Source organism: Malus domestica, chromosome 04, assembly GCF_042453785.1.
Source record: "Malus domestica chromosome 04, GDT2T_hap1".
NCBI lineage: Eukaryota > Viridiplantae > Streptophyta > Magnoliopsida > Rosales > Rosaceae > Malus > Malus domestica.
The window spans coordinates 4,821,639-4,835,184 of NC_091664.1; the positions used below are offsets into that span (position 1 = coordinate 4,821,639).

The 13,546-nt window shown below is 39.2% G+C and overlaps 1 protein-coding gene across 4 annotated transcripts; it reads right to left on the reverse strand.

The window, feature by feature from the left end:
* Positions 1 to 645: 645 nt before the first annotated feature.
* On the reverse strand, positions 646 to 12,027 carry LOC114824328 (protein FAR1-RELATED SEQUENCE 5-like). 4 transcript variants are annotated; one of them, XM_029100904.2, is made up of 5 exons: positions 11,885 to 11,968; positions 11,587 to 11,770; positions 10,777 to 11,198; positions 9,067 to 9,283; positions 646 to 1,161 (listed from the first exon to the last, which is right to left on the reverse strand). In XM_029100904.2, the coding sequence occupies exons 2-4, from the start codon at positions 11,588 to 11,590 to the stop codon at positions 9,080 to 9,082; spliced, it is 630 nt and encodes a 209-aa protein (XP_028956737.1). In that variant the 5' UTR covers positions 11,591 to 11,770; positions 11,885 to 11,968; the 3' UTR covers positions 646 to 1,161; positions 9,067 to 9,079. The 4 variants fall into 4 exon arrangements, with proteins under 4 accessions (XP_028956737.1, XP_028956739.1, XP_028956740.1 ...); XM_029100906.2 differs by lacking the exon at positions 11,587 to 11,770 and having other exon boundaries at positions 11,885 to 12,027; XM_029100907.2 differs by lacking the exon at positions 11,587 to 11,770 and having other exon boundaries at positions 10,777 to 11,212; positions 11,885 to 12,005.
* Between the last annotated feature and the right edge of the window lie 1,519 nt (positions 12,028 to 13,546).

Genomic DNA, 13,546 nt, shown 5'->3' on the forward strand with positions numbered 1-13,546 from the left:
TTTTTTTAAGGAAATTTTTGTTAAACCAACTCCTTCACTTAACAAAAATATTGAGAGATTTTTCACGAAAATACCAAAATAGTTTACAATGGACATACTCATGATCCACTCCTATCGATTTACTATTGTCATGACTAAAATGAAGATTTATGTTAATTCAGTTACTATTTTGACCAAAAAGCCAAAAAACAAACATACAACCAAATTATATTTTTTTCTTGGAAGAAGAAAAAAGGTGTTGTAATTCGCTGTTCAAAAATATCATCTCACTCTCTCAATACAATTTTTTCTGGAACAAATGTTGAGTGTAAATTAATATTTTGGAGGGCGTTTCACATTTTTAAGTATATGTGGTATTATATATAACAATCAGACAGTCTGAGTTTGATACCTATAACATTATTATTAAATTAACGTGACTTAAATTATTATTAAATTAACGTGAGTTCAATATATTGATAGCACACTTATTTTTTCTGGCCTGCATCTTCGTAACAACTCATAAAATTTGCAATAATATATACCTTCGTTCTTATAAATGGCACGTGATCGGTTCGGAATATCATTTTGGCATTGTTTGGGTGAAGAATGTGCAAGTCCCGAACGATTGAGATCTAGTTAATAGGGAACGAAAGAAGTACAAAATGTTAAATAGAAATGCATTTCATGCTAGGTGTGTTCAAAGAACTCTCACGCTCGAAAACCAGAAAAGTTCAAGCGAGGAAGCTTCAACCGCTGGCAGCAAAAGATGTTCGACGGAGTACAGAAAAGCGTGATGGCAACAGCATACGAGAAGTAAAAATCTACCTTCTAGGCTTCTAGTATCGAAATTATGTACAAGCGGATTCGGTTTCCACAACTCTAAAATGCTACCAAATTCCTTTAAAATGGACACAAACTATTTCTCTGTCTAGACTTTGGGACGCCGATGCCCAATATAACCGCAGTTAGCCACCCGTTACGCCTCTCGGATATTATCTTGCACCATTCAAAATATGCACTTGGACCGTGGCAATGCTTTCAAGTTGCTGCACAAAAACGAGTAAATTTAAGCGCGATTGCAGCTCATGAACTGGTCACCGTTTTAAGCAGCTCCATCAGTGCTTGCACGTCTGCGCAGTCACGGACAAATTGGATTTGCTCGCATGGCTGCAGCCTGCACTGAAATGAAGAAAAAAGTTGCATAAAGACATGAGCTATTCACTCTACTTTTCTTCTTACCGTAAATGCACTGAAATTCATCTTACTGAATGCAATTGAAATAGATAAATACTTGTATTAGCATTCGTAAGCAATTGTAACTTTGCAATAAACTTGAAAAATCTGTTTATGATTGGCATGATAGATCTCGATCAATGTCTGAAATCATATTAAAAATATGAGCCTCCTCGTATCTAATGAATAAAACAACTCGAAAGTCTAATATAAGAGTAATAAGAGGAAAGGAATTGAAAAGAAACAAAAAGGAAAATGAACACAATAGGAATAGTGTTATTTAAGTTAGAAACAAAATGAAAGATCTGTGCAGAGAGAGATGCCAATAAAGATGCGAATAACTCCACGTTACAGCCAAAGCTGTAAAAGTTGGAAATTAAGAACCTAATCAACAAGTATTTAAGCATGCCAATCAAATATTCAAAACGACGACGACAACGACGACAACAACAACAATAACAAAGCCTTTTCCCACTAAGTGGGGTCGGCTATATGAATCCTAGAACGCCATTGCGCTCGGTTTTGTGTCATGTCCTCCGTTAGATCCAAGTACTCAAGTCTTTTCTTAGGGTCTCTTCCAAAGTTTTCCTAGGTCTTCCTCTACCCCTTCGGCCCTGCACTTCTGTCCCGTAGTCACATTTTCGAACCGGAGCGTCAGTAGGCCTTCTTTGCACATGTCCAAACCACCGGAACCGATTTTCTCTCATATTTCCTTCAATTTTGGCTACTCCTACTTTACCTCGGATATCCTCATTCCCAATCTTATCCTATCTCGTGTGCCCATACATCCCACAAAGCATCCTCATCTCCGCTACACCCATTTTGTGTACGTGTTGATGCTTCACCGCCCAACATTTTGTGCCATACAACATCGCTGGCCTTATTGCCGTCCTATAAAATTTTCCCTTGAGCTTCAGTGGCCTACGACGGTCACACAACACGCCGGATACACTCTTACACTTCATCCATCCAGCTTGTATTCTATGGTTGAGATCTCCATCTAATTCTCCGTTCTCTTGCAAGATAGATCCTAGGTAGCGAAAACGGTCACTTTTTGTGATCTTCGCTAGATTGCTCCGGTCATTAGTGTGGATAAGTATATAAATGGATAGAGATAGGAAAGCAAACACAAGATGTACGTGGTTCACCCAGATTGGCTACGTCCACGGAATAGAGGAGTTCTCATTAATTGTGAAGGGTTTACACAAGTACATAGGTTCAAGCTCTCCTTTAGGGAGTACAAGTGAATGATTTAGTACAAATGACATTAGGAAATATTGTGGGAGAATGATCTCGTAACCATGAAACTTCTAAGTACCGGAGTGTGGTATCGTCTTGACTTTCCTTATCTGTCTCATAGGTAGATGTGGAATCTTCTCTGGAAGTACTCTTCCTCCATCCAGGGGTGGTATCTGTAACTGGTGGAGATGCACAAGGTAATGTATCAATGTCACTTGAAGCTTACTTGTAGTTTCAGGCTTGGTCAAGCGCGATACAAACCATGTAGTAGGAGTCCCCCAAGTCGCCGAGCTAGGGGATTTGCTGAAAGAGGTAACAGACAAGGTAAGCAATCAGAGCTCCGGCTGATTGTTCACATTCTCCCTATCTTGCAGGCAGCATGAAGGATAAAGAGAAGAAAAATGAGAAGAGATGATATGGGATACTTTTGCTTTTGAAGAAGTAACTTTCCACATGCTTATTCTTGAACTGGGCTGGAGGGTTTTCTGGTTTCCTCCAGAGTATAAGGCCGACTGAAGAATTTGAGGGTCAAAACAAGTCCATCAAATCTAGAGTACGTTCCACCCTGCTGATATGGGATACTTTTGCTTTTGACAGAGTAGTGGATGTATCGGCACGTGTGCTGTTACGCTTGTCTCCACATGCTTCCTTGTATCCTTCTCACTTGCCCTATCTGTTCCTCAAGCAGATGCGATATCTTCCCTGGAAGCATAAGATGTTGAAGATGAGTACTCGAGAGCAATGCCAGGTAAGTAATCAGGTAAGGGGTTCCAGGCAGTCAGTTCCTGGCTGGAAGCTTGATTCCAAGTGCTGACTGATTGCTCTCTTTCTCCTTGTCTTGCAGGTAAGAACAAGGCCAAAGGAAAAGACAGGGAAAAAGCATGATATGGGATACTCTTGCTTTTAACCCTGATGATATGAGATATTCTTGCTCTAGTATAACTTGTTTACAGAGGTATTATCGGGGGGAAAGAAAGCTGAATATTTCGAAAGGCTTCGTTGGGAGTGCCCTCTCAGATAAGAGGAAGGGTTGAGCATTTTTGCAGGTCTGCCTGTCCGTTGGGGATGGAGGTCGACATATATAGGAGTCTCCCTAACATCAAGTAATAATGTTATTCCTTTACCCTGCTTGGTCATAGCACGGTAGTGGGAGCTGCCAGCTTCACAAGTTTTAACTCTGTCAGAGCACTTTGAAAAAGTGGTCTGTGGTATCTGGAAAGCTGATGTTGCGTGTGAAGATTACAGACAAGCTTTATCCAAGGAGATCCGGCTCTTGAAGTTGGGAAAGTGGTGCCTCTTCGGTTTTTGAACAAGCAATCCTGTCGGGGATCTGGCTCTCAAGATTCGGAGAACGATGCCTCTTCGATTTTTGAGAAAGCAATCCTGCTGGGGGTCTGGCTTTCGAGATTCGGAGAGCGATGTCTTCGATTTTTGAGAAAGTAATCATGTTGGGAGTCTCGAGATTCGGAGAGGTCGCACTTGGTGCGATGGCAAGTGCCTTCGCCCATGAGCGGTAGGTCTCGGGTTCGAGACTTGGGAGCAGCCTCTCCATAAATGGGGGTAAGGCTAGCCGACATTCACCTCCCAGACCCTGCGTAAAGCGGGAGCCTTGTGCACTGGGTACGACCTTTTAATAATGTTAGAAGTCTGGCTCTCGAGATTCGGAGGGCGGTGCCTCTTCGATTTTGGAGCAAGCAATCTTGTTGGGAGTGTTTTCTCGAATATGAGTAAAGGTTGGGCATGTTTGCTAGTCTACCTTGCCACGAAGCACAGAGGTTGACACACAGGGACTTTCCAATTATCCAGCAGTGGTACTCTTCCTTTACCCTCTCTTCGATTTTTGAGAAAGTAATCATGTTAGGAGTCTGGCTCTCGAGATTCGGAGGGCGGTGCCTCTTCGATTTTGGAGCAAGCAATCTTATTGGGGGTGTTTTCTCGAATGTTGTAAAGGTTGAGCATGTTTGCTAGTCTACCTTGCCACGAAGCACAGAGGTTGACACACAAGGACTTTCAAATTATCCAGCAGTGGTACTGTTCCTTTACCCTCTCTTCGATTTTTGAGAAAGTAATCATGTTGGGAGTCTGGCTCTCAAGATTCGGAGGGCGATGCCTCTTTGATTTTGGGGCAAGCAATCTTGTTGGGAGTGTTTTCTCGAATGTGAGTAAAGGTTGTGCATGTTTGCTAGTCTACCTTGCCACGAAGCACAGAGGTTGACACACCGGGACTTTCCAATTATCCAGCAGTGGTACTGTTCCTTTACCCTTGTGGGTAATAATATGGTAGCTAGGCCTTCAAAATTTATGTGTCTAAACTTTGTTAGTGTTGTTTCTTTGCTATTCTTTTACCCTTCTTGGTCAGAGCGATGTAGTGAGAGTTGCAAGCTTCACGTGTCTCAACTTTGTCAGAGAACTTTGGCAAAGTTATATGTGGTACCCATGAGCTACTGTTGCGTGTGGGAAGTGGGTGATTGAACAGTACGATTCATGTGCTTTCTACTTCGCCAGAAATCTTCGACAGAATGCCCATAATTTCCGCAAAGCTGAGTGTGCGTGTGACAGGTGCTGACAAGGCTGGAAAAGTAGTCTCAACTTTGTCAGAGAACTTTGGCAAAGTTATATGTGGTACCCATGAGCTACTGTTGCGTGTGGGAAGTGGGTGATTGAACAGTACGATTCATGTGCTTTCTACATCGCCAGAAATCTTCGACAGAATGCCCATAATTTCCGCAAAGCTGAGTGTGCGTGTGACAGGTGCTGACAAGGCTGGAAAAGTAGGTGTCTCTTCGATTTCTGAGATCGGCCCTCGTGGTCTCTGAGCAGCCCAGCTTTTGAGAAAGCAAACCTCTTCGATTTCTAATATCGGCCTTCGTGGTCTTTGAGCAGCCCAGCTTTTGAGAAAGCAAACGCCTCTTCGATTTCTGAGATCGACCCTCGTGGTCTCTGAGCAGCCCAGCTTTTGAGAAAGCAAACGCCTCTTCGATTTCTGAAGCTTCGTCGAGTGCAGATTTTTATAGAGGCTGACATTAAGTTCCAAAGCACACTTGAATATCCACTAGTAGAAGCTCCATTCTTGCACTTCTAAGATCTTGATTTGTCCGACCTTTTCTCTCTTCTACACCTTTGAAAATGTCTGGCCCCTCCGACCATCGTTTTGACTTGAACCTTGTTGAAGAGGCAGCCCCGCCTTCTCCAGACAACATATGGCGCCCATCCTTCGTCTCCCCTACTGGTCCTCTTACCGTTGGGGATTCCGTGATGAAGAATGATATGACCGCTGCGGTAGTGGCCAGGAACCTTCTCAGTCCCAAAGATAACAGACTACTTTCCAAACGGTCTGATGAGTTGGCTGTTAAGGATTCTCTGGCTCTTAGTGTTCAGTGTGCAGGTTCTGTCTAATATGGCCCAACGCCTATTTGCTCGAACCCGCCAAGTTGAATCATTGGCGGCTGAAGTGATGAGTCTCAAACAGGAGATTAGAGGGCTCAAGCATGAGAATAAACAGTTGCACCGGCTCGCACATGACTATGCTACAAACATGAAGAGGAAGCTTGACCAGATGAAGGAATCTGATGGTCAGGTTTTACTTGATCATCAGAGATTTGTGGGTTTGTTCCAAAGGCATTTATTGCCTTCGTCTTCTGGGGCTGTACCGCGTAATGAAGCTCCAAATGATCAACCTCTGATGCCTCATCCTTCTATGGTTCTGTCCAGTACTGAGGCTCCGAATGATCCCCCTCCGGTGCCTTCTCTTTCTGGGGCTCTACCGACTGCCGAGACTTCTCCTAAGCAACCTTTGTGAAGGCTCCCTCTTGTTTGTTTATTTTGACTCAAGTATATGTACATATTTGTAATTTATCGGGGATATCAATAAATAAGTTTTCCTTCATTTCAACGTATTGTGTTAAATCACCAAAGCCTTCTTCGCTAAGTTCTTTGAATTTTCTTTTGTTGAAGCTTGTATGTTGGAGCTTTGTGAGTGGAGCATGTAGGTTGAGGTAGTGTTCCCTTAATTTCCCGAGCGAGGACAACTTCTCGGTTGGAGACTTGGAAAATCCAAGTCACTGAGTGGGATCGGCTATATGAATCTTAGAACGCCATTGTGTTCTGTCCTGTGTCATGTCATCCGTTAGATCCAAGTACTCTAAGTCTTTTCTTAGGGTCTCTCTCAAAGTTTTCCTGGGTCTTCCTCTACCCCTTCGGCCCTGAACCTCTGTCCCATACTCGCATCTTCTAATCGGAGCGTCAGTAGGCCTTCTTTGCACATGTCCAAACCACCGTAACCGATTTTCTCTCATCTTTCCTTCAATTTCGGCTACTCCTACTTTACCCCGGATATCCTCATTCCTAATCTTATCCTTTCTCGTGTGCCCACACATCCAACGAAGCATCCTCATCTCCGCTACACCCATTTTGTGTACGTGTTGATGCTTCACCGCCCAACATTCTGTGCCATACAGCATCGCCGGCCTTATTGCCGTCCTGTAAAATTTTCCCTTGAGCTTCAGTGGCATACGGCGGTCACACAACACGCCGGATGCACTCTTCCACTTCATCCATCCAGCTTGTATTCTATGGTTGAGATCTCCATCTAATTCTCCGTTCTTTTGCAAGATAGATCCTAGGTAACGAAAACGATCGTTCTTTGGTATTTCTTGATCTCCGATCCTCACCCCTAACTCGTTTTGGCCTCCATTTGCACTGAACTTGCACTCCATATATTCTGTCTTTGATCGGCTTAGGCGAAGACCTTTAGATTCCAACACTTCTCTCCAAAGGTTAAGCTTTGCATTTACCCCTTCCTGAGTTTCATCTATCAACACTATATCGTCTGCGAAAAACATACACCAAGGAATATCATCTTGAATATGTCCTATTAACTCATCCATTACCAACGCAAAAAGGTAAGGACTTAAGGATGAGCCTTGATGTAATCCTACAGTTATGGGAAAACTTTCGGTTTGTCCTTCATGAGTTCTTACGGCAGTCTTTGCTCCTTCATACATATCCTGTATAGCTTGGATATATGCTACTCGTACTCATTTCTTCTCTAAAATCCTCCAAAGAACGTCTCTTGGGACCCTATCATACGCTTTTTCCAAATCTATAAAGACCATGTGTAAATCCTTTTTCCCATCTCTATATCTTTCCATCAATCTTCGTAAGAGATAGATTGCCTCCATGGTTGAGCGCCCTGGCATGCGCGATTTCGTTCTGGATTCATTTTCATAAGGATTCGACGTGATCATGGAGTGCCGGCTGTCGACTACCTGACGCCCTCCCCCTCCTCCTTTATCCGGGCTTGGGACCGGCAATGTAAGATAAACTTACACGGCGGAGTTAAATATTCAAAACGACAACACACAAAAAATAGGTAGGACTACATCAATGTAATTACTGTTTAAAATTTTTATGTTAAGCTTAACCTATTTGCTGAAACCGATATGCCCTTGGAATTGAATGAATGTTCCTAATCTGTATCCAACTGATGTTTTGGGGTAGTTTGACTTTTGGATACCGTTAAGAACCCGTGTGTAGAACTTGGCCCTACAAAACTGGCTTGTAAGTTCTACCAATGCGGGATAACGGTCCTGACTCCTGACAGAAACGGCCCGAATATGCAAGTGTATTGAAAGTAATACTTGGCTAATCTGCAACTTTTAGAAAAGGAAAACCAGGTATGTGAGGGTACATTCTAAATATACTGAAACTTTTTTCTTTTCCAAAACAAAGAACCAAAAAGGAACCTGAGTGTATTATAACATGCAAGGGCACTAAGAAACACAACAAAACATAAATAAAAAATGAAGAAATAATTCATACATATACATATATTTTATTATCGTATCCTTACCACCATATCCTAGTTTTTGGAGACTTGTCGTATATGTATAGCATATCTTGTATTCATACCCATGCAACATAGGGAACAACAAGGGCAGCCTCACGGGCCGGCCATTGATTGTCCTCGTTGAAGAAATTTGGGAACTAAAAAGAGACATGTTTTACAGCAGCATTCATATCAGGGGGAAATTGTACTTTTAATTTTTCAACTCAGAACCAATTCAAGATTAATCGGAACCAATCAACACTAATGAAACTTCATCAATCATACATTCACCGAAGAGAGAAATCCAAGTTTTGAACACTGCAAGCTATGATACTTGAATTTAAGTTCAAGGGATTTAATCTTTTCCCCTAAATGTATTAAACAGTGAGGAATTTTATTCAGCGCAGTTTCAGATCATCATTAGGGAAAAGAAAGCAAACACTACACCTTATGGAAGCAATGAAATATTCAAGTTGCAACACTATTGATTTTTTTTTTTTTTAACAAACAATATTATCTACACTAAAGGAGATGGGGTACCTCACAATGGGCTAGCAATAATGTGGTTCAAATTCACCTTTGGCAAGAATCGAACCTAAGACCTCTCACTTACGAGTGAAGAGGAATACCTCTAGACCGTACTTGAATTATTAGCATTGGAAAACAGACATTACTAAACCTTAATTTCACTGCAGAAATGGTGTCCAACAATTCTAGCAACCTAATTGATAAAATCAGGAACAAATAGAAATAAACTACACCCTACATAATTTTGATATACTCACTCTCAATTGAAGGCTATCTATGCTGTGAAAGCTCCTGATCTATGGCCTCAAATTCTTTAATATTGCTCTTTACATTTTGAACTTTCTTGGATAGCTGTTCATTATACTCTTCAACGATCTCAGTAAATGCCGTTAGCTGTTCCTGATATGTAGTGCACAGCCGTTTCTTGTTCCGAAGCTCTGCAGTTAATTCTTGAATTTTCTTATCCTTCTCATCCTACAAACAAAACACAAGACACAAGAGACATGACTTAGATCATACTTGATGCACGAAAAACAAAATGTTGATTAAATAGGATCATACAGTATATTATATGCACAGAAAGATACATACATCTCCAAACATAGACATATATGCATGCAGTGCACACATTGTTGTTTTGTGTATATTTGCATTAAACATTTCCCATGTTCAGTTCAACAATGGAAGAAGAGAATTTTTAAAGCAAATGGGACAACCGCACAAAGAGCTTGAAGGAAATTGAGTTTTGAAACTTATATCTTATCCAACTGCAATATCTCCAAAATCAGATCACCCAAAGGCTTAACCAGTTCACGTTGTTGACCCTGTGTTATATTCCAAAACAAAAGACAGCACAAGAATTTTAGTTTCTTTGAGCCCTAATAAGATGACATCCTACCCTGTGTAGTGTGCACGGTTCTGTAGCACTTAGAATCAGTACACACTGTCATTAGCATGATTTCTAGCAGTATAACCATCTGCCATACTAATTGCAAAACAGGGATATCTGGATTTAAATCTGTTATTCCTACGAAGTTTGATTGGTGAAATTATTTCAAATTACTTATTTTATGTATAAAAGAGACAAGAAATAGAAAGTGGGACAAATTCTTCATATAAAAAGTAACTGAATGAAAAGGAAAAGGCCAGACTAAATTATGTTCGTGACATAGCATGAAGAAAAGCAAAGTAAGACGTTAAACCAGAAGTTACTCTCACTAGACTACCACAAAAATGAGGCTCAAAATTCACCATATTGAGTTTCTACCAGGTTGTAACTTTACAAGGTGAAGCTCATGCCAAGGATATAGAGATTCTAAATGATATCACATATGGTACAGAAATTGTCAATCTAATTTGGGAGTATTCAACATCAAAATGCAACATCCATAATTGTTTCCGAAGGTAATACACAAAGGACCTAGTCCTGAACTGTATCTATGACTTGCTTTTCTGTACACAGCCGGTAGAGCTGCCTGAATAAATTTTCACCTCCATCAAGATGGTCTTATAAAACATAAAATAAAATGAAATAAACCAATTCTGCTGATTATGCAGAATCCTAGATTCACTTTCTCAATGTCAGTAAGGATCTTCATGTTTTAAAAAGAACTGTTCGTTTCTAATTACATATATGCTTTGAGCAAGGCATTAAAAAAAATTTACTAGAAATTCATGATACATAAAAACAATTTTTTGGTACTGCTACTAGTCTTCTTAAAAAGCAATACAAGTTAGACTTTAAGAACCAACAAAGCAGCACTAACCCCAAACAGGAGTACGTATATGGTTTTCCTTTTTTCTGAAAGTACACTATGGATATAATATACAAGAACTGTTTTTTAAAGGAGTATAAAGTCTAAATCTTACATCTTAAAATATACATCACCTGGCAAATCAATGATTTGAAGACACTGAAAGTTCAACTATTTATACGAGAATGTCAACAAAATGAGAAAGATACTCACCAAGGTTTGACGAGCTTCACGTGGGGACACCACTAGTGGATGATTATGATCCTTTATGAATTTTGTAATCACCCATTTACTGGATTTATCATACTTTACGTGAATCATTGCCTTGCAACCTTCCCTTGTACTTGCTCGTGGTTTTCGAACCGGCCCAAATTTACCTCGAATACTAACACAGTGTCCCTCCTTATTACACCCAAGTCGACGAGCAAGAATCCTACCATCTCTTTCAGACCGACGACATGACATCACACGCATGACAAATCCAACATGCCGTGCATACTCATCATAAAATATCTTGGCAGCATCTTCAGATTCGAATTCCATACCCTCATATGGTTCTACAATGGAATCGTCGTCATATGCAATCAGTTCCTGCGCGTCAGAACTCTCCAATGCTATATCCCCATCCGAATCCACTGCAATACATTGCCTGTTAAATATCTTCTCAGCTCTAACAAAATCATAACAATATTATCTTTTGGGCTGGTAGAACAGGCAATATAATGAAATGGGAAAAAATTTAGCTTTCCCATCTAAGGTTAATATGATTCTGCGAAAAAAAACCCAAAATATTACCCAACTACGCGCAAAAAAGCATCTTCATTTTCTGGTATTCAATAATCATAGGCAAGTAAAATATACGTTTCTTATTTTATCAAACAGGTGGTGAGCAACATAAAAAAACACCCAAAATACAATTTACTGCATAATTTCACAACAAATCAAATTGACAAAGTCACTGTAAACTAAATAAATCCCACCACACCCTATAGAAAAGAGATAACAGAGAACTACAGATTTTACCCATTTAACAGTGAACAACAGCAGGCAGCTAAGCTAACACTCTTCAATCCCAGTGCCAAAAAAAATGCAAAAAATAGTATCCGAATTACGAAGTACAGAGACACAGAAACCCAAACAATTTAAACCGATCAAATTTAAGCAAAGTTGCTCCAGATTCAGAGTCCTGGGGTATGAACTTGCATGACTGAAATGGGAACAAAGTGGGGATAAGAGGCCAAAATAAATGGAGGGTTTCGACGAAGGGCGAGGCAGAAGAAATGGGTATTCGTTGAAATGTCGATAGGAACGGAGCACTTACTTGATTCGCGCAAGCTAAGTAGATCTTCGTTTTCCGGTCGGGAGTGAGAACTCCGTGGAGTCTTAAATGCTTCAAATCGTTTCTTTTCCTTTGAGGAAGATAGACCACGTCAGATGAAAACTCGAAGGCAGACACTTTAAAATAAAATGCACGTGGCGCTTTACCGGCTGAAATCTCTGAATCCGGATCCCCGAAGATTCGTAAGGAATTATTTTAAATATTTTTATTTAAAATTAAACACAAATAGTATTGAATAAAAATTGATTATATAATGTATGATAAATAGACACGATTCATAAATTTTTAAAATCTTCATCAAAAGAATCCTCTCCGAATCCTTTTGGGAAATCTTCACCCCTTTTCTTTCTAATAACAAATTATTTAATTCAAGCTTTTTTATCCAAATTCTGACTTTGATTTGTGAGATTTCAAATTAATAAAAGTGAGTGGTGTATGAGATTGTTTATCGTCAATTATTATGTGCGAAATTCATGTTAAATTGAGAATATTTGTTAAATCAACCCCTTCTTTTGAACTAGTAGTTTCTCTAATTTAAGGAAGATTTTTAACAGAATGAGCAAAATCCCCCTTAAACTGGTGTTTCTTCAATTTAACAGAGATTTTTCACAGAAAACCAAAACAATTGACAGTGGACAATCTCACATACCACTTATATCAATTTTAAATTTGAATGACCAAAATATAAAGTTATGATAATCTCATAGATCATTTTAGCTAAAATAACATTTAATTTACTAATATTACTGCTCTACTAAAAAAATTGAAAACATGCAAAAATTATTTTTGCAATTTTTCTTTTTGTAATGTATAGTGGTTGAGCAAAAGAATCCAACCGCATTAATTACTTAATGGTTATGACAATTGACAATTTGGCATAGTTTGTTGGTGTAATTTTAGAGAAATGACTTCCATGTCGATAACATAATAAAATAAAAATGTATAAATTTTTATCTATTTATTTATATTTCATGGCACGACCGTCATGTGACATTCCATATCAATGTAAATAATTCTTGTAATCATATTTTTTGGGGTATAGTAATCACCCAAGTCACTTGGATTCTTACTTTAAAATGCAGAAAAGATAGAAAATATTGTAATTGTTACAAATAGACAAAAGAGAGAACTTCTGAAGCGGAACATGAGCAATGTATCATACTGTTTATTATCTTTATTAGTGTCAAATAAGTGAAATAGACGTAGAATATGAGATGTGAAATAAAGTAGTATTATCTTGATGCTTTTCTTCTTTTGTCCTGCAAGGGAAAGAGTAAGTTGGCACTAATTGTTTACTTGAGATGGATAGATGATCTTTACATTACAAAGTTCCATTTATATAGAGGAGCCTGACACCCGTAGAAAATAAATGGCCTGAATGAAGGTCTTCATCCATTTCACTATTTCATCTTTCTAAGACGCCGGCTTGGTATTACTGTGCTTTGAAAAAAAAACTGTTTTTGTTGTGATGTGAGAATAAGCTTATTTTTGCTGCTTTATGTTTTTAGCTTTTTTTTCACCCAATATTGTGAAAATAAGTTATTTTTAAGTATTTACCAAACACCTTTTTGAGCTTAATTTTTTTTTATACCCACTTTTTATAAAAAAAAAACCCTAAACCCTTTTTATAAAAGCACTTCAGTA

What these genes read in the sequence shown, in the direction of transcription:
- LOC114824328 (XM_029100904.2), bottom strand. An exon ending in GTGAAGCTCGTCAAACCTTG is followed by an intron (nt 9,284 to 10,776) that starts GTGAGTATCTTT and finishes TTTTGTTTGTAG; the next exon opens with GATGAGAAGGATAAGAAAAT.